Here is a 20,133-nt window from a genome sequence, read left to right as displayed (position 1 = left end):
TCTGCAGAGGGCCTGAGGTGTGATAGCGCGGGAGTGGAGTTGGGGGATTTGTGTGGCTGCTGTGATCGCAAACAGCAGCGCAGCAACGGGCTGTGCCTGCCTGCCCAGCACTCTGGAGAGGGCTTTTGGGGACAGGTATCTGATGGGGCCCTCACTGCTTGCTTTGACTTTTGAAATTACCCTGAGGCGCAAGTCTCCAGAGTTGGGGGTGAGGGGTACCGACCATCCGCAGCCCAAGGCGGTCATGCTCCTGGGGGGTTTTGCTGCCCCTCACTGGGGCAGCAGGGGGTGTAAGCGAAGCCCCATGCCTGTCTGCTGCCCGGCCTCTGCCGTCCCTTGGGGACCAGATCTGGGTGGAAATTCAAAGGCTCACCAACAGATGTTGCAACACTGCGGCCCATTGCCTTCTGCTAGGGAGAGAGCACCCATGCGTCCCTAGCTCCTTGAGGCACAGGGTTGCTGACTGCTGCTCTCCTGGGGCAGCTCGGCTGCCAGAGTGCTTCCCTGCCCACCTGGGGATGGCCTGCTGCCTCAGAATTAATAATTTAACTGATTATGAAGGCACGTTGGCAGATACCATAGTACCTGTCAAATCTAACTGCCTGTAAATTTAATTAGTGTGCAAAAACTGGCTTTTGAGTATACCAAAACTTAATTAGTCAGCAACTTAAGATTGTTAGCATACTCTCCAGGGTAATAATATCCAAAAAAGAGGATATATATGTGAAGGCTGTGATAAAATAATTAAAAGTATAAGATCCTCATGGCATGTTTTCTTTAGTACTCGTCTCTGTTGTGTATAAATCCGGATGGAGGAATAAGAACAGCAGCATCTTAGAGCTGGGCTCTGATAGTAAGTGTCTTCACTCAGTAGTGGGGGAACAATTAAATAGCAAGTGTGGTGGCTCAGGTCTGCTCAGTCTTATGCAGAGGATTGAGCCTGTCTTTGGGAGCGTCTGTGTGTTTGGTCATGATGCATCTACCTGCTGGCAGGGAAAATCACAGTCTTTACAAAAATATGGACTAGTAAATAACAATTTGGGGACCTTAGAGTGGCTGGGGAGTTTGTAACTGGGCTGATGAGGAAGTCTGTAGTTAATGTATTAAGTCCTTCGAATGAAGTAATTTGGGAGAGAAATTCAAAATTCTTCAGGAGTATTATGAGCAGCCTGCGTGGTGGTGACTTGTCTGAGGCTTGTCCCCATCAGAACGAAGCACTTCGGGTGTTGGAGTTGCTTCTGGGTTACTGTAGTGGCTTTGCAGTGAAGGATAATGGCTTTCTACCCAGAAAGGAAAGCTGATTTAATGTTTGTCTGCATACTCCTGCCACACAGTGCTTACATGGAGAAAAGGATGTGTGACTTGTAGCCAGTGTTACTACAGAGAGGTTTTTTACACTGTGATGGGATGGCATAGTGTAACAGTGACTCACTGCAGGTTGTTTGAAAGGAAGAGGATAGGATTTAGTAACACTGAGTGTGCCCCATCTGTCACACCCCAGAGATGTATGCACTTTTCTTCCTAATGTTCTGCTTCATCCCTAAGCTGCTGCAAAGCGTTTATCCCAATGACCTGTTATTTTTTGGGGAATAGCCTCTCTTATGAATGGAGTGTGGACTGAAAAGAAAGCAAGAAAAATTTCTTAGAGCAGCCCAGGACCTGACTGTGGTTTGTTGCTTGCCCTCTGAGTGCTCCTTGTCTCTCATTATCCCTACGCATTGCGGGGAAGGGAGGAAACAATGAACTTTCTGATCCCTGAAAGAATATGTAAAAGTCAACAGTGACTAAGAAATGTCTAGAGGCTGAAATCACTTACCCACTTACATTCAAAAATTAAAGAAACAATAAAACATACTTTGGCTTCTCCCTGTCTTCCCCAGAGGATTGTTTATAATCCCATTCCCTGTCCCATCCACAGCCAGACAGCGAGTTCAGTTCCTGCACCCTGCACGCCTGATGGAGGAGGTACTTTGGAGGCACCCAGTGCCAAATGCGAGTGCTGTAGCCTCCCTAAACTCTTGTGCCATGGGTCTCACCTGGCCAGCTGGGTGGTCCTGCCTCCCTCCCAGACAGTGCAGAACAGGGGTGGTGAATGGGCGATCTGCTCTGGTAGTCAGGCTGGGAGAGGGAAGAGGCGTTGCCTGTCAGTGCTGGACTGCCTGCCTAGACTGATGTCTCCAGCATTGCCTGGACCCCTGTTTCGGAGCATGGGACTAGTGGAATTCTGCCCTGGGAAGGGGCCTGGGTCCATAGCAAAGAGCCTCTCCAGGGCTGGTGTTTCATGGAGTGGGACCGTGTTTCACAGTATAACGAACAACCCAGTGGGACCTTGTAGAATCTTCTCTAAATCCTGTATTGTCACTGGGCAGTGTACCCCCGTGAGCTGGCTATCTGAGGAGTTGACATAGGGACAAAATGAGGAAGGGAAGAAAGACTGGTGGTTGTGTGTGTGTGTGTGCGTGTGTGCAAACATCTTTTCCACTGGATTTAATGTTCATCTCTTGAATTTCGCTTTGGTTTCTAGTGAACCTGAAAGATCAGAGCAGAATTTATCTGCAAAGGCTCCATATCACGTGTACAGGGTTCACTTGCAACTCACACTGGATCTGCTGACAAGATACGAAGATTTCTTGATAATCCTCTGCAGAATTGAGAGCTCATACTGGTACTAGACCAAGATTGTGCTCAGCTCTGGGTTTTTGCCGTGTCTACCTCATGTAACATCCAGCAAAAGTCCAGCTACCTTAAAGTATATGCACATGTGAAGTTGACTTTGCTAAAAGCAGAATTTTAGGTGGTTTTTATCATAGACTTGTGACAAAGTAGAGGATGACTGACAGGATTCAGTAAACTACCAGATTTCTGAGACAGCGTGCATGCTGCTGAGTGGGTTTAATTTAATGAACTGAGGGATGCCGTGTAATCTAACTGCTTATTATGTTAAGAGGCAGCAGATAATCTAATGATCCATAGGTGCCCATTTTGATTTTACTGGGTGAAGTTAAATTCGTGTTTAACTCTGCCAAACCAGGCAGTGCTGCTCTCGGTGCTAGAAGTGCTACAGAGCAGTAGGTGTCACCTCGCCGGTCAGAGGCATTTAGTCTTTTCGTCTGACCACGCATGATGTAGGGTGACTCATCTTGAGCCATCGAGTTAGCCGTGAGGTCCTACCTGGAGGGGGCAGGACCTGGGGTTTGCCTGGTAGCCTCCTCCCCACGTGCAGAAGAGGCGAGTGGCAGTGCTGGGGTGTTGGCAGGAGCCCTCCCAGCTCTTGGCCGGCTGGCAGGGTCCTGCCGGTGCCTGTCAGGATAGGGCAGCCTCAGGCTTCCAGGGATCTTCATTTTTGTGACCAAGAGCTCCCTGCTTTAGCAAAAGTGATGGTGAGAATGTGCCCAGGTTTCTTACTGAAAACCAGCAAATGTGATTTTTATTTTTTATTAAGAACATCTGGTAATTTCCTGCCTTCATATGCGTGTGTAGGTGCTCTGATCAACTGGAGAGGTGCACGTGTCGTTTGTTATTTATTTTAGTGGAATGCTTATGTATGTAAAGAAGTACCTATTCACGGCCTGTAATCAGGCTGTAATCATGGCCTGTAATCACAATTAATAAATTAATAGATTAATTAATGTCAATGAAGTACGATTTTTCTATTGATTGTATGTCTGTTTATTGATTTTTGGTGCCTGGAAATGCCAGCCTCATATTTGGATGTATCTTCAAAGGAGCAAGCTGAATTTTAATGGAACTTGTGTCTAGCACTTAAGAACACTACTGTTCTGGTGTGTGCCCTGCTCCCTTTTCTGGCAGCATTAATGTTACTGATATAAACTGTTTCCAATCTTTATTGTAAAACCAAGCTTTACTTTTTTGGTTTTGGTTCTATTCAATCTAACTGTAATAATTTAATTTTTGGTTTAAAATTTCAATCATGCTTACCATATGGTGAGTATCATTTATACATAAAAGCTACTTGCTGTTTTACCTTTGGAAATCGTTAGGGCCTGCACAGTAAGAGCTTCCTGACCATCTGCTGCCCTCCCAAACCTCGCGTTAATGTAGACATCTGCAGTTGTGACTCCAGGGTTATTAAACAGCAATGTCCAGTCGAATGCCCTTGTGCCTGGCTTTCCAAAAATCAGCACTGCAGAAAGCGGTTGCTTTACCCGCAACAAAAAGCCGTTCAATTTGCCCACGTGGTGGGCAGGCGTGTGCCCCTCCGCGCACCCTCCTGCAGGTCCTGCCGCACAGGCAGAACAAGGGGATTTGGCTGAGGGGACGCAGCCGTCCCAATTAGCTGTGAGTTCAGATTGATGTCCTGTAATCCTTTAATGCTAGAGAGGCTCAAGCATTAGACCCCATGCTAATCCATTTTTAGAATGTGCATTGTGCACAAAGAAGATTATGCCACTTTAAAATGAGCTAATTATTTGTAGTTAATCAGAGGATCCCTCAAATTACAGAATAAAATGCTGTAGGTTGAAATCCTGGCCTTGATTAAGTCAGCAGCAAAACTCTCCCTGGCTTTGGTAGTGCAAGATTGGAGTGGTGAAGCACGCTTACCCTCTCACTTTGCTGGCTCTGGCTGCCTCACAGCATACTTTTTATTCTGGGGTTTGGGGTTTATTTTTCTTTTTTCTGTCAAATTTTTGTATGCAAGTATTTGTCAATGAGGAGGATGCGGTGGCTTCTGGTAACCTCTGATCTTGAAGCAGCTGAAAACAGTAGAGCTAATTACAAAATTTAAGTGTCTAATGTTTCCAGTGTTTAGAGACTTGACACTCTTCATCTGGGTGCTGTATAAATTGCAGGTGAAGACAAACCGATAATTTGAAAGCTATACCCTTATTAAAATAAGAAAAGGGAAAGCTAGTTTTATTGTGTGGAATGTCCTTTTATTTTTTTTTTTAAACAAATATTGCTTACGAGAGCTGTTAAAGTTGTTTATGTACATTTTTGGCATTGTATTCAGCCACAGTATGAAAATTAGACTTAATACATTTGTGTTGATGCTGGTCTGTTTTCCTGAAGTAGAATGCTTTTAAACATGTGCAATAGTGTTGCTATTGAATAGCAGTGTGATGATAAATAAAAGTGTTTTATTTTGGTAAATGATTCAGGTAATATGTCAGTCTAAAACTGATTCTTATCCACATTAGTCCTTTTAAATAACACAGCAAGAAGACTGTTCTAAAATGTATTAAAGATTAATGGATTAAGTATAGCAGTTAAATGCTGGGATTTCTGCTCAAAGGTATATGTTTTTAATGGCCTAGCAGCATGTAATAAATCTTGATGAGGTGGTTAAGAGTTTGGGGGTGGCAGGTACCCATTTAGGCATTGTGTTTCCGCAGACTGTCCATAGGCAGAGTGTAGTGTCTGACCCACAGAAAAATAAATACATTCATATTATTTGGTGGTGGTGATGTAGGGTTGCTCTCTTTTTTTCTTTTTCCAATTAAATATCCAGTCAGATGGATTTAATTTTTGAAATAAATTATTTTCTATGATGGAAGTGAAAAAAGTTGTCCACTCTGTGACGAGTAGATAAAACTGTCCCTGTGTGCAAATGGACAAACGACCAATTTAGGTTACCAATCTGTCTGTCGGTTTGTCTACAGAGAGTAAAAACTAGACTGAAAAAGTGTATGCATTCTCTGAAAAGAGATCAGTGAGTGTCTAAAATGCTTTTTAGTTTTTTATTCTTGACCAAATTCCATAAATATTTTAATACCAAGTATTTGGTTTTTGCTTACCACAATGTATGGATTTTATAGGAAAGTTGGTGGTGATGTTTGTGTTTCTTGGGAGGATGTGGGTAGGAGGAGGGTGGCAGATGGGAAAGTCAGGAGAGGGTTATGGTATGCTGTTTAAAGGAAATGAAAATAGAAACATAATTAAAAAATAAAAATGAAAGAAAAAAAGTGTTTCTGGAAGGATCCACTGGGTGAAGCAGGATGGCTGTGCTGCCAAGACAAGGGCTGAGGTGCAGAGTTTTGGCTTCCGTTGTGGGTCCAGAGCCTTCCTTGGTGGAGAGGAATGAGTTTTGATTTCAGCCCAGCAGAAGCACGGTTGTGAGCTATTTGTGTTTTTCTTCAGCCTGGTGTAACTCCTGCAGCCTGGCTGTGGCTAAGCGGTTCGTTAGGGAGTGTAATTGACCTTGAAATGTGCTGTGAGTGCAGAGGACAAACTCTCACACTTTGGGGAACTTGTTTATTGCCAGTTGCTGCTTGTTCCTAAACCTTAATTTAATTCCTTTCAAATTCCTTTATTTTTTTTTCAAAATCCCTTAAACAAATTCATGTGGAAAAAGGGGAAATGGCAATTAAGGAGTTACGGTGGTGAGTGCTTTCCTGTGGGGAGGGGTATAAAGGAGGAATGTCTGTGAGCAGGGATGTCTGCAGGGCTTTGCTTCTGTAGGCAGCCCTACAGACCCCATGCTGTGAGAGACTGGGTCTGAGGGGACCTCCTTTCCTTTCCTTTCGTGGAAAGGATATACCAGTAGTGGAGCTGAATGGAAAATGTAGCTGCATGTTAATTTTGCTGTAGTTATTTTACTTAAGCATCTTTCTTGCTGATTTGAACTTAAAATAGGGTGCAGCCGCTCTGCCTCGCTGTTTGTGCTGCATAATAGGAAATGAGCAGAGTGTGCTTCCGAGATGGCAGCGTGCTCGTAAAATTTTCGTGAGTTTGAAGATGAGATCGGTGCACAATGTTCTCTTACATGGTGAGGCAGATGTTAAAACGATCTGCATGTGATAGAGTATCCATATCCGTTCAAGCCGTTGTTGCTTCTGCAGCAGCTGTTCAGGTGACTGCACTACGATTCCTTTACTCCAGCCCCATGGTACTTTACACAGATTTTGCAGATCCCATGCAAGGGGATGATAGCTGGGATGGGTGAGTGGAGTGCCTTGTCCCCTGCAGGGCCTCAGGTGCTCTGTATCCATCTCCTTCCTCAGCTGCTGGCCTTTGCTGTGTGGAGAGGTGGACTCTGGAGGTGATCAAGCTTGCTATTCAAGTTTAGGTCTGAAATCGCTTCACACGAATTTTTAACTGCTTGTCTCCATTATTATGTTCTCACCCATGGTGCTTTTTGAGCTGGGGCTGTACCCATCAGCTGCTCTCAAGTCTGTGCTGTCTGAAGGATGAGGGCATGGAGAGGAGCACGCATGAGGGAGTAGATGTCATCCGGACGCTGTTGCTTACTTCAGGATGACATTTTCAAGTGGTTGTCTTTTACATTCTGCTTTTAAAAAACCCTTTTGTCTCCACCAGCAGACTTGTTTCTGGACTAGATCCTGCCAATTGTACTGAAAAGTCATACGAGTTTGTGCATATTCATTTCGTTGCAGAGTCGCTTTTAAAATGGTTTAATACAACTTCAGCAGTGGAAGTGGTTTGTACTTTTGTGTTGTTACTTCCAGAGTAAACTGCTAAATATTAGCTACTACTGTGTAGTGTGACTGCTGGCAGTTTAATTAAATGAACTGTTTTTGTGACTGAGGTTCATCTCCTCTTGTTGCAGCTAATTACTTTAGAGAAAAGATGTGGAGCCCATTGCACAGCCAGAAAATTCAGGTGTAGGGAAGTAAAGAGACTTTTCCATTTCCATGCTGGTGGAGAGATTTCGATTATAGTCTACCAAGTCTCAATTGACCACGCTAGGGTTTAGGTGAGGAGTTCTGTAGAAGCCCTTTCTGGGTCCATCCTGTAGTGGAAACCTTGATGTAATCTTTCTGCAGAAGGTAACACTGGTGTTTTGGATGTGGCTGATCCTGATCAGGCTTTGACCATGAGGCCGGAGAGACTTGCAGCCGGTAGCCCTACTAAGTGGTAAATGTTCCTGTTCCCAGGGATCCCTGGAGTCTGCCCAAGTGCACCTTTGTGCACAGTTGCTCATTTTTCATTAGGCAGTGATTTGATTAGATAAAAATAAAAGTTGCTTGAGCATTCACTTTTGCAGTGATGCATAACAAATTTATGCAGATTCGAATAGGACTAATCTGCATGCAAAATATAAAAATGTGATTACTAACCCGTATGCACCTGTACTGAAGTTTAATCGGGTACAAATATGAACAGGAAGAAAGAAGCTTAACAAAATGCACAGCCTTGAATTTGGGTATGAATTAATGCAAAGAGATCCTTACAGTGTTAATGACGATTCAGGTGTTTCCGAAGTAAATTAAATCTTTCAGTAATTTAAGAACACTGTTACTCTTTAATTAACTTTGACTTTATTAAAAAAAATAAATCCTACTCTCTGCAGGCTTCTCAGTGTTGACTTCCTTTAGCTGTCCAGTTCTAATGGCATTCAGTTCGTGTCTAGGATCACCCTGAAAACAAGATGATTGATTCTGATCATGCATGGATCCATTTACAATGAATGTAGTTTCCTTGACATAAAGGAAACTTTATAAGCACTAACAGTGCACTGGGAGGTCGAAATTTAAAGTCCGGAGAACATTAAAGAACACGTTATTACTCATTTTCATAATAATTTTGGTGTTGTTCAGTGATTCATTCATCTGACCCAGCAGCTACCTAGATCCATATATGTAACCCTACTAGAGAATATCACTTGGCTGTGAAGGTTTTCATGGTCCAGGAAAGTTGGATGTCAGTGGGAGTGCATTTTACCTGATGTTTCTTGCTTCCAGGATGCTCGGAGAAGGCTGTTAATGTTCCGTGGTTGAGCAGAGGAGAGTGAATTCAGGTTGTAGAAATGAATGAGTAATGAGAAGAAAAGCTGAAAGTCAATTACCATCACTTGCTCCTTATTCTTAGGGCATGCATCTGAGGGGGGACTCCAGCTCTTGTAGTACCCATTTTCACAAAAAAAACAATGTCACTTTTATAATGAAGCAAGTGAATGGAAAGTATTGCTGCCTGGTACCATTACTGTACTGAAAAGCTGGCAATGCTTGAGCAAGGTTTTGTCACACACCGAAGCAAAGTATTTCCTCTGTAAAGGGTACAGTGATGGGTAAGTAAACCCTCCACCTGGCTGAGGAGGCCCAGGCAGCCAGCAACATGGCCAGCTTGCCTGCCTCCTGCACAGTGGGGGCAGCCCTGGTCACTGGGAACACTTCCATCACTTCCAGGTAGAAGTTATCCAGAACGGGTTTCTTGAGGACCAGACTCGTTCCAGTGGGAATGATGCTGTGATGAGGACAGCTGTTCTTGGAGAACCTACCAAGTAAACCTTGCATGTTGTGACCACCAGCAGTTGCACCTGGGTCCTGCTGACCCCTTTCGGTTAAGAATGGTTCTTACTAAGAGATTTCTGACACATTTTGATGGAAAACAAATGCAAGTAGTGGGAATGCTTTGAGTAAACGGAGCTGACATCAAAGAATCAAAACCATTTAACACTGTGACACAAAGTGACAGCATCACAGAATTTCAAAATAAAAGCTGACACTCTGTCCTGTGCATTAGTAGGTACAAGAACGACCAGCACCGTGGCGTGGGTTAATCATGGAGCATCAGGATTTCCTCTGCGTGGCTGTGACACTGTGAGGCTGGCCTGTAACCCCAGTGTTGCTTTAAACAGAGGAGCGGTTTTGTGTACAAATGAACAAGCCCTCAAAAGGGTAACCTGCTTAAAAAGTGTCTGTACAGAAGGCTCAAAGTGGGGCATGGGAGGAGCAGCGAGGGTTATTTGCCATAATGACCGCCGTGCTTGTTGAAAGCTGTGTGCGCTGAGAGAGGGTTTGTGGTTGGAGCCTTGCTAAGCACAGCCTACCCTTGTTTAACAAGAATATCCCCAAATGACTGTAAGGGGAGCCTTAGGTTCAGATTCCTGTTGAAGTTACACATCTGAGACCTCTCCATTTATACATATTTCCTAGACAAAACAGTCCATGTTGTTTCCTTTAAGCAGTTACACATACGCTGCTCACAATGGCTGCTGCTTGCAAGAACCTTCATTTTGTTAACGTTACCTTTGCCAGAAAATATTCAAAACTGAAAATAAAGCACCTGTAGTGGTGTGTTCAACTTGTGGGGAAGCTGCATTGGTGCCAGGATGGAAGGAGACAGCATAACAGAATTCTGTAGCACATTAGGTATTAATCTTTAATGTGCAGAAAGAGGGACCATAGGAAGAAAGGATGGCCTGATTTAGCAATGCTCACAAGCACCTCCGAGGGCTTTGTGAGTCTTGAGGTTGTTTTGAGTTTCCAAGAAATATCTTCATGTTTTAGGCCCATAAGAAAGTGATAGACAGCGAGGGAAACACCTAACCTGTTTATACACGAGCATGCACAGTGCTGGCTTTACCAATGCCGTGGTGAATCTTGTTTATCAACTGTTCGATCAGGCAGATGGGAAAGGGTTTTATCCTGCACTACCATCCACAAAGTCTCGGAGCTAATAGTGAGCTGAAGACAAGGATAAGTTGTTCCACAGGCCCTGGAAGATCTGATAATTGCTTATCAACAAATGACTAAATGACTCCAAAGCAGACAAATGAGGGTGTGCAAGTGTTCTAAGAGGTCAATGTTCTGGGAGTATTTGTGGGGTCTCAGGTTGCTCTGACAGCACTGGCCCTTTCAGAAGGCATTTGCTAGTGTCAGGATGATATTTTAGAGAGGTTAATGAGCCCTTGAGGAGGACAGAGGGGTTTCTTAGTAGGAAAGGGGGAGAAAGTATACTGGAAGAAAAAGAAAAGAAGGGAGAAGGCAGTGAGGAAGGCAAGGCTTTTTTGTAGTTATTCTGTATTTAGGTGGACTTTGTGCTCTAGTATCTGCGAACAGCCTGTGAGTATAAATGCTCCAGGAGAAGGTGGTATTTCAAGACAAAATACTCTGGTATTCCAGGCTCAAGTGAGCTCATGTTGTATATATAGCAAAAGATAGCTTTGACTGTGTCACTGCCACTGGTTGGATGACGTGGCATCATCCGGCATTGCCCTAGAACATGTTCAGGCCACGGAGGTGTGATGCGTGGGTATACAGCAAATGTGTATTTAGAGCTTGGCTTTACATTTGGGTATAGAAAAACCGAGTTTTCCATTTTGGTTTACCTAGGGTTTGGGATTGCAGGGTGGTGTGGGAGTACCCTGTGCGTTTAGGAAAGGGAATCCAATGAAGTGCTAGAAAGTCACCATAGAAACATCCATGCTTTGAGAGTATGACAGAATTGTTTCTGTAGATACTTCTTGAGGCTTTAAAGGCTGATATTTTTCAGAAATAGAGGGGTGCAGACAATTAATTGAAATGGGGAGATTCAGAGTATTAAGACACTTGGATGCCTGGCTGTGTGGAGGGATGGGGATGCTTTTGGATCAAGTGCTCTGCTGTAGCGGGCAAACATGTCACATACTCCCCTTAATTTTGTCAAGATGTATTGTGAAAGCGGTTGGATCTGGGCTCCCAGTACTGCTGTTTGCTCAGAACCACTGGTCTCTGATGACTGGGGACCTTCTCATTCTCATCCCAAAGGTACCCATGGTTACTTGGGGCTGCGTAAACAGCTTTTTGGCCTCCCTGGTGCATTCCCCCGATGTACTTAGTCGATTGTTTTGCTACCTTCGTCTTGTAAAATTGAGTCTCAGTTTGCCTGGTCTCCTAGATTATCCTTCTCAGCACTCCTTTCAGTGTGAATTCCTCAGTCATGGGTGACTGGAACTGGGCAGGTCTGTAGAGTCTTGTTCCCATCAGGTCATCATGTCCCATGGGTGCATGAAGTCTTGCAGTGGACGTGTCCAGGAACCAAGGATACATTTCCCTTTAGCAAAAGCTTCAAGGTGGTTTATATTTGAGTTTCTTGTAAAACGATCGTGTTGTTGGACACTGAATTGTCCTCTACAAGAGGTCAGAATTGTTATTAGTTCACATCTCCAATGCTGTGAGGGAATATTAAGCATTAATTAACCATTACATCTGTTTAAAATTCACATGCTAGTTCTTGCTTGCACAACAAATAACCTCTTGCTCACTGGCAGTTTCTCTAGTTAAATGATATTTTGCCTCCGCCTGTTTTCATCTTGTTTCGGAAGAATGTGGAACTACAAGAAAGAGCCCTTGGATGTTATTTGGACATGACAACTGCTTTGTGCATGCTGTTGGCACTGCTGTGTGTGGTTAGCTCACCAGGACATCTGGAAACTCTGGTAGGTACTTGGAGTGCAGATGAGGAGGTCAGAGCTTTCAGAAGTTCTTTGCTGTGCTGCAGTCTGATGGAGCAACAGGCCTGCCTGAGGCATCTGCTTTCGCCTATAGTCATGTTGCAGGTAGAAATAAAATGGAGTAGTACGCCAGTAACCATTGATTGGCCTCTCTGTTAGATAATCTGTGGAGGCAAAGAAGCTTTGTACTTGATTCAGGAGTCATATTTGGTCAGTGTTGTTTTTTTAATCTCTGACTATATGTATTTATTTATAACAGCACACTTCCGAAGGTCTGTTGACAGTTGTGAGTCTTCAGGTTTCTGCTTTTTATCCAGAATTCTTCAGCATTCAGAAAAACCTTTATAGAAACCATAGGGTAGAAAGAATGATCCTCAGGTGAGCTGGTGAACCAGTAGCAGTTGGACACGTCCTAACAGAAGGTAATTCAACTTGTTCTTAAAAAAAATAAGAACAAATTCCTTAATTTTAGGTAACCTGTACTGCTCTGATGTTTCAGTGTCCTTGCAGAGGGATTTCTAATGTTGAACGTCAGTCACATGTAGCTGCAAAATGGTGTTGTGAAGATGAGGGTGATTGCTTGGTTTTAAGTCTGCTTTCTGGCACTGCAATATTTTGTGTTCTAAAAGTGCTCTGTATTCCTTTTGAAATGGAACAAAAGTAAGGCCGTGTGTCTAAGAAATGTACAAGTGCGTTATCGTAACAAATGGAGGACCCAAACTAGACTGAAGGTTCACAGTGTTTGGTTTTTGGCATGTCTGCTAAGATATTTCCCGTCTCACAGAGCTTTACAGAGAAATTAAGGAAGAATAAGAGCTAATGGGAGAAAGAGCATATTACTTTCTTAATTCCTGCAATAGGTAGAAGAGTGACCATACAGAAATGGGGGCCAGTGTCAAACTAGAAAACTGAGTCAATTTGTCATGAATTGCCATCCGTATCCCATGGAGGATGATGTTAATGGTGCTATGACTTGGAGCTAGTCCTCAGCAGGGTGCTTGGCTGAGGAAACTGGAAACATCTGACTGTACAGTTGGTGAGAACTGGGCTAGAGTGAAGCCAGTCAGGATTTTTGCCTCTGACTTCAGAGGCATTGTGATTTCATAGTGGTTTTTTTGTTGTTGTTGTTGTTTTTTGTTTTTTGGGTTTTTTTTTTAAACTTGGTCAGAGTAGGATCCTGTAGGGCCTTCGGTTGAGGTGCATTAATCGCTCAACTCAGTGGCCCTATCTTTGATGGAGCTGGTCATCCTCCAGGAATTTGTTTTATTATTTCACAATGAAATATTTAAGACACTATTTTCATAAAAACTTTCTACTTCTTATCTCGGACAATTACTCTGTATTATCCACCAGGCTCCCAGTTCTTTTCAGAATTAATGGCTTGACCCAGTTACACAATTCATTTCTTGTTCATTTTTCTTAGTATCATTTATTTCCCATCTCATTGAATGACCTGTCCTGTATTTTTCTAGTTATTTAGCTCCTGTTGGGTAATGGCAGTTTGTAGAGGTTTGACTTTCAGTACCAAACAGGCATGTTCTAGGCTTTTTTGTAAGTTCTCACAGGAGCTGTTGTGAAACGGCTTTTGTATTGTGCAATGGCTTTTGTATTGTGCAGGGACTGGCACTACATGATGTTGCACAGTTAGAAATATGAAGCAATCTTCATCAAATGCCTTGGTTTTGAGCAATCTCTGAACAAGAGAGGTTTTTTTCTCCCTTCCCCATCCCCAAATATTGCTAAATTAATGAGGTTATAACTAAATCAGATTTTCTTTTGTCCTGAAAAATGACACACTGAGAATTTGAGCTGTAATGTCATGTTCTCTTATTGCTAATACTCACTGTAGATTGTGGTTTTCCTCACCAGTGCTTTGCCAAACTGGAATTAGGTGAATTTCTTTGTGCACTGTTTAATTGAATCAGTTGGACTCAATGGCGGTGGGCTCCCGCTCTGCATGACGTCCTTGTTGTGAATTTTGAAACAGCGCACATGGTTCTAATACAAATTTTGTCTGTGCTGTTATTTTAGTGCTATTTTTTAATGTAACATTTACAAAAACATTGGCAATCAAAGAACTTGTTACCATTTGTGCTAATTTCAGGAGATGATCACAGGACTATGTAATTAGCATTGATTAAACAAGGAGCTGAATGGAGAGAGGCTACTTATGAGATGGGAGAGCAGGACATTTTCACTGCTAGACAAGGAACACTTAACAGTATGTTAATGAATGAAGACAGCTGGAGAATTCATAAAGGGCAAATCAGATATGATTGCTTCTGTTACAAGGCAATAGGTAGGTCAGTGGGCATTATAAGATACTTAGGATGGTATCCTGTTGTACTATGAGGAAAGTAGGAGATTTATGTAATGGAAATCCTGTTTCACAGCTCTAATAAGCTTGTTAATAACAATTCAGTGTGTCATGGCATTTAGTAAGGATTTCAGATTTTGTCATGTAGAATGAGGAGAAAGATTCAAGTGGAAAAGGAAGAAAGACTTTGCAATGAACATTTTTTTGTACAGCAGTGTAGGCTAATATCACCCGTGGAGAGGCTTGCAGGGGCCATAATTTCAAGTCCAGTTGCAAGTGTGAAGAAAGGGTGGTTCCACTTGTGTTGCCTCTGTGCCGCCTGCCTGTCTGCCTGCCTTTAAAATGGAGTTACATTGGTAGAGAATTTGGTAGAGGGAGTTAGGTAGGGCCACTTTGCTTTTGTCAGTACAACAGGCCGTTGCTGTACGAAATGATGTGTGCTGAAGGCTTTATGAGCTCTCATGTGAAACCCCTTATGCAAAAAAGCTCACAAAAGCTGGTGTTCCTCCTTCCCTGCTTTGCAAACAGGGCGCTGTGGGGGAGAATTGATAGGTGCAGGCTGTGTTTCTCACCTTGGCATTCACCCACCTGCATGAGCTAAGCAGGTTAATGCTACCGCCTGGAAGAGGGGCAGAAATTTAGGGTGTTGAAATCTAGGAATGAGCTTAGTGAGTTCTGTGTTCCCTTGCAGTAGAGTTCACGGTATGCAGCGGAGTACCTAATTCATTCACACCGTAGGTTTGGATGCCTGGGTGGGTTACCATTTGGGTGAATGTAGCCTGGATGTAGTGGTCCGGAACCCTTTGAAGACCTCTAGTTTATCACCCAAATGAGCAGAGTACTTAGATCATGCCATTTCCCATCTAATCCTCTTCAGACTTGACTGCCCCTGTAATTTCTTGGAAGGTTCACTCAACTTCCCTGCTCTGCCTTTCTCCTTAGACACAAAATCCCAATGTCAGCGCAACCCCCAAAGTCTGTTTTCTCTTCTGTGATTGCCATCAGAAGAACTTGTCCATGAGGATTGGTCTTTCTAATGGATATTGCTTCCGGAACTGGCCGTTTGTGTGTTCTACACCAATGTGAAAGTCTTAATGTCATTACTGTTTGGCATCATCACAAGGCGCGGCAGCATCTGTGTGAATCTGCTCAAAACCTGACTGCAGAAGTTGCTTTTATTTTGCCTCTTCACTTAGAAAAGCCCATTTTGATTCGTGTGCATAACCACAATTCTGCCTATTTAAATGCTGTTTCAACAGTTCAGTGATGGTTACAGTTTTTTACTTGTTGGTCTGTCTGGGATATGATGCGACATCTGTGAAACATGCATCCTCTAATAGCTGGAGAGCAGCCTGAAGCAAAACCCTGCATGTCTGAACAGTTCCACAGCTTGAGAAGAGGGGAGGGAATGCAAGTTTCTTGATCTAGACTTTCCGTGGCTGATTCTTTTCTCATGATTAACGAAGGTCTTTGACTCTCAGCACCAATTCTGTGTGTCTGAAACCCCTTTCTAGACTGGTCTACAGAGGTTAAGGGCTCTGTTTTATTTGTTAGAACCTGTCTTCAGTGGTATAATGTGGAATATCTTTGCTCTTGGTTCCAGGTCATCTGCTCATTTGTAGACCTTAGAGTGTATTGATACGGGTGAGCACATAGAAGCTTATTCCAGATTGCTTGTGTATGTTGTGCTGTGTTTTCTGCCTTGCAGGAAGTCTCAGAGCTGTGGAGGTATTGCAGGTTTTGGTCCATTGTCAGTTCCAAGTAAAGTCTTTTCACTAGGAAAAGTCATGCTGGTAATGGATACTGACTGTCAGCTTCACTTTTTATCTTCCTTTATTTCTTCTTTCTTTATTTTTTATTCTCTCCTTCTTGAAGGAGGATAATCAATCTAATTCGGGCTGTTCCCTAATTGCAGTAGAAGCACGGGTGGAGGTATACATTAAAGCACGAACAAACAGGAATCTGCTAGCTAAACATTTAATTTCTGCCTGCCTACTTCAATTTTAAGTCCCAGAGGACCAACTTCCTTATTATCACTGAACCTCATTATAGTTTTATCTCTGGTCTTATAATAAAATCAAAAGCATTAAGTAACTAGAGCTGTCCTAGGCTATTTGTGATCGATTCTGGTAACCACTGATTGCATTTTGCCTCCCAAAGTGGAAGTTGAAGGTCTCTTGTTGTATGTGGTGGTCAGATTATCTTCTCAGATAGTGCATGAAGAAAAGTTAATAGCGACCAGGGTTATTTAATATCCTAAATAAAGATACAGAGGAGGAAGTGGAAAGCAATCTGGCAATGTCTGCTGTAGCTGCTGGAATGGTTTTGTTACAAATTAACTGTATCAGAGTGAATTAGAAAGGGAAAAAAAGAGTTGCAAATGTTCATATGATTTGGAAAGTGAATTTAGATTTGTTTATATATGTTACTATTTTCATATTTTCTGTGGAACTAGTTCATGTGGTTCCAATTATTCACTTAAGTCCCATATTATTATTTTCAGTTTCCTGAGTGTATGATTTATGTAAAGAATATTAAAGCCAAACGTGCAAATTGAAATTCACTGCACGTTGATTAAATTGGCTGTATGCATTACTTAAGTTAAATAAATTACATATGTTGAAAAATAAACGTCGAGCTATGACTATAATAGTTACAATTTGCAATTTGAATGACCTATAAACCAAGGATTATTTGCCAAGAAAATGTTTGAATAATATTGAATAATAAATACATTAGAGAATTTCATGATGTGTTCATCACGATTAATGAATAAGGAAAAAATACTCATCAGGTATTATGTAAGTATTTGTTCAGTGGAAAATCAAATTCACAGCAGGTTATTTGGAAAGTTCAGCTGAATGTAAAGATGACAGGAATGGGTAAGGTGTGATGAAACCGGTAAGGGACAGTTTCAGAAGCAGGTCCATTGTCCCACATATGTTAATGGCTGGTGCATGATCTTGAGAAGGGCATGTATGAGGAGCTCATGGTCACCTTTGTAGCAGTCCACCAATGGTGTTGCACATAATACCATTTTAAGAAGGTTGACTTTCTTCATGTACACGTCATCTTTCTGTGAAGACAGAGAAAAATGTGAGACCGTGGTGATGCTGTATCCGTGGAAGGTCATAATGGTGTGGTTAAAGTGCTCACTCCTCTTTTGCTCCAGAATTTAAACACCGTCCAGACTAACTCTTGCTTTGATAGTGCTCCCCTCTTCTCTACAAACACTCTCATGTTCTTCCTGTGTTTATCTGTCCAGGTGCTGGTGGGGCGTGGGACTACTTTGCTCACCAGTGGGCGTGCGGCTCTTCTGTGAGGTGGAAACTTCTAGGTTGACGGTTTTTAAAAGTAGCTGGTAGTTAAGGTGCTTGGGCTCATTTTTTCTGAAAGATGGTCTCTGTTGAGATACTTCAAGTTTAGGATCTGCAGTCAAAGTGAGCCATTAGAATGTCTGGGCCAATGGATAGGTCTAGTTTCATAAAGCTCTTCCTTTGTTGTTTGCTCTAGCCCTGTTGAAAACAAAATAGTACTGTAAAACCTGTTGAGCTTTTAGTCTGATGGATACAACAGACAAAACCAAACAAACAAGTACAGACCGTGCTCCCTCCCAGTCCAGCCCAAGCTATTTTTTTTTTTCAAATACCATCTTCCAAATGCCAGCAATCCATCAATTTACAAAACCCTTTCTAGCCTCCTAGAGGAACCCATTGTATTTTATAAACCTTGCTAACAGTTTGTGTGTATAGTAATAACACTAATGAAAGGGGTAGACTTTTATCTTAATGTATAGACAAAGTAGCTCTGTAGCAAAAGGTTTAACTGTAGGACATTTAAAAAAAGGTGCATTAAGAGATGAAGTGCTCAGAAGAATTAACAACAGATTGTGTGTGGAACTTGAAAGGTCACACCAGTAATAATTGTATTAAGGGAAAAAGGGCATGTTAGCAAGGAATGGGCAAGTATGGATGTTAAATCTTGGATGATAAATTATTTCATCTTGGCCTGGTAGAGAAATATCAGTGCGTTACTGAAGATACAGTGTTCCTCATCACCTTCCATCAGTCCTCATTAGTTTTTGGGAAAATGCAAAAGGCAAGGTTAGTTCCAGTTGGTTGTGGGGTGTTGCCTTCAGTGTTTCTTTCCTGCTTAATGCACATTCATCTTGAAATGTATTCATTCGCAGTGGGGAGACAGACGGGAATGTTAGCATGTTAGCTGGGTTGGTTTTTTAATATTTTTTTTTTTTTTTACTTCTTGTTTTCAAATAATATACAGTCTGCTTTCTTAACATTTAAAAAAAACCCTGTATGTTGTTTTTTACATTCTCCCACCTGGGGGAAAAAAAAATGATTCTGAGTTGTTGCAGTCCTGGATTTTAGGTAGTGCTGCAGGGTTGCCTGTAGCAGCCTGGGCTTGCGCAGCTCTCTGGGAGCAAAACAGTTGCGTTTCTCCTTACTCTTTTCTGCACTCCTAACGTCCTGTATTCCACCTCTGCCGCAACCTCTACAAAAAGCGTTGTGGCAGGTCTAAAACCAAATTTGCTTGGAATAGTGCTTGGAAATATTACTGAGTTCTGAGCTTAAATAAGATCAGAGATGTGCATATGGAGAGCACTAACTGAAATACGTAGTGCAGTACATTATGGGTAGTGTTTTTATTTTCCATTTATTTCCATTGTTTCCCTCAAGTAACACTCTTGAGGGGGAGTGGGTTAAGTGCACATTTTTGAAGTTTTCTTTAGAACTACAGTTTTGCTGACTGTGCAAATAGGGCCTTTTTAAATGCTATTGCAATTCTCTTATAGTGAGGTGAACTGTATTTCTGTCCTGTGAAGTACCACATGCCTGGCTCTGTTTGTTATCTTTTACCTTCATGGAAGTGCATTTGAATAACAGAATCTGCAAATATAGCCTAGGAAGAAGAGAACAATAGGTGAATATGAACAATTCTGGAAAAGCCCTTGTAAAGTACTTTTCTTGCTGTAAAGAAACGAGGGGCCTGATATTATCTGATGTTGAGCACCCTGTACATCAGTGGCAGTCAGCTCCTCTGAATTTCAAGTTGTGACTTGCCAGTCAGCAGCTGGTCTGTGACAGGACTGCCAAAGGACCTTGTTCCCCCTATTATAGTCAAACTGTGCTGCCCTGACAGTAATGGTATGTTGTGAGGATTAAGCAGGCTCAACATTTGAATTTGAAATTAATTTTATTTGTTACATTTAATTAACTATTATAATCTATAAAATATACTCTGTAAAACACACAAAATGAAAACAAATGACCATCTGTGGGAATTTACCATCTCTTCTGTGATCAAAAAAATGAAAGAGGCAGCTTTATCTTGAAAAATTACCCTTGAGGTAAAAAGTAATCCTCCAAATCTGGCTGCTGGGTAGGGAAGTGTAAACCTTCATGTTTATGTCCTACCTAGGGCTCTTTCTCTAATGTGGAACTGTTTTTACTATTCTTAAGAGAAACCTATTCATTTTAATGTAACTTCTTGTGTGAAGATGTAAATAAAGATGCTTGTGCTGAGAAGTACTACCTCATTGCAAAGATAGTCTTTGTCAGAGCCTGTTGGACTCAATGGGGAAGCCTCTCTGGTGTTTTATTTTGCTTTCACCATATTCTGGTAAGTGTTCAAAATATGGATGTGTCTGAGTTAACAGAGGCCA

At 42.2% G+C, this 20,133-nt stretch overlaps 1 protein-coding gene across 3 annotated transcripts in view; it reads left to right on the top strand.

The window, feature by feature from the left end:
* The window catches only part of IL1RAPL2 (interleukin 1 receptor accessory protein like 2), a 387,077-nt gene that overhangs the window by 24,490 nt on the left and 342,454 nt on the right, over positions 1-20,133 (top strand). Inside the window, exon 1 of one of the 3 annotated variants that reach the window (XM_086470271.1) lies at positions 14,297-14,435. The exons of the other annotated variants lie outside the window; for them this stretch is intronic. Coding sequence (XP_086326397.1) covers positions 14,312-14,435 — 124 coding nt within the window. The 5' untranslated portion in view covers positions 14,297-14,311. Of the gene's footprint in view, positions 1-14,296; positions 14,436-20,133 lie in introns of those variants that run through there. 3 annotated transcript variants of the gene reach the window in all.

Source organism: Leptosomus discolor, chromosome 9 (assembly GCF_034619465.1).
Source record: "Leptosomus discolor isolate bLepDis1 chromosome 9, bLepDis1.hap2, whole genome shotgun sequence".
Lineage (NCBI taxonomy): Eukaryota > Metazoa > Chordata > Aves > Leptosomiformes > Leptosomidae > Leptosomus > Leptosomus discolor.
Note: the sequence above shows the minus strand (reverse complement) of the source record. Positions and strands in the feature narration are given on the sequence as shown.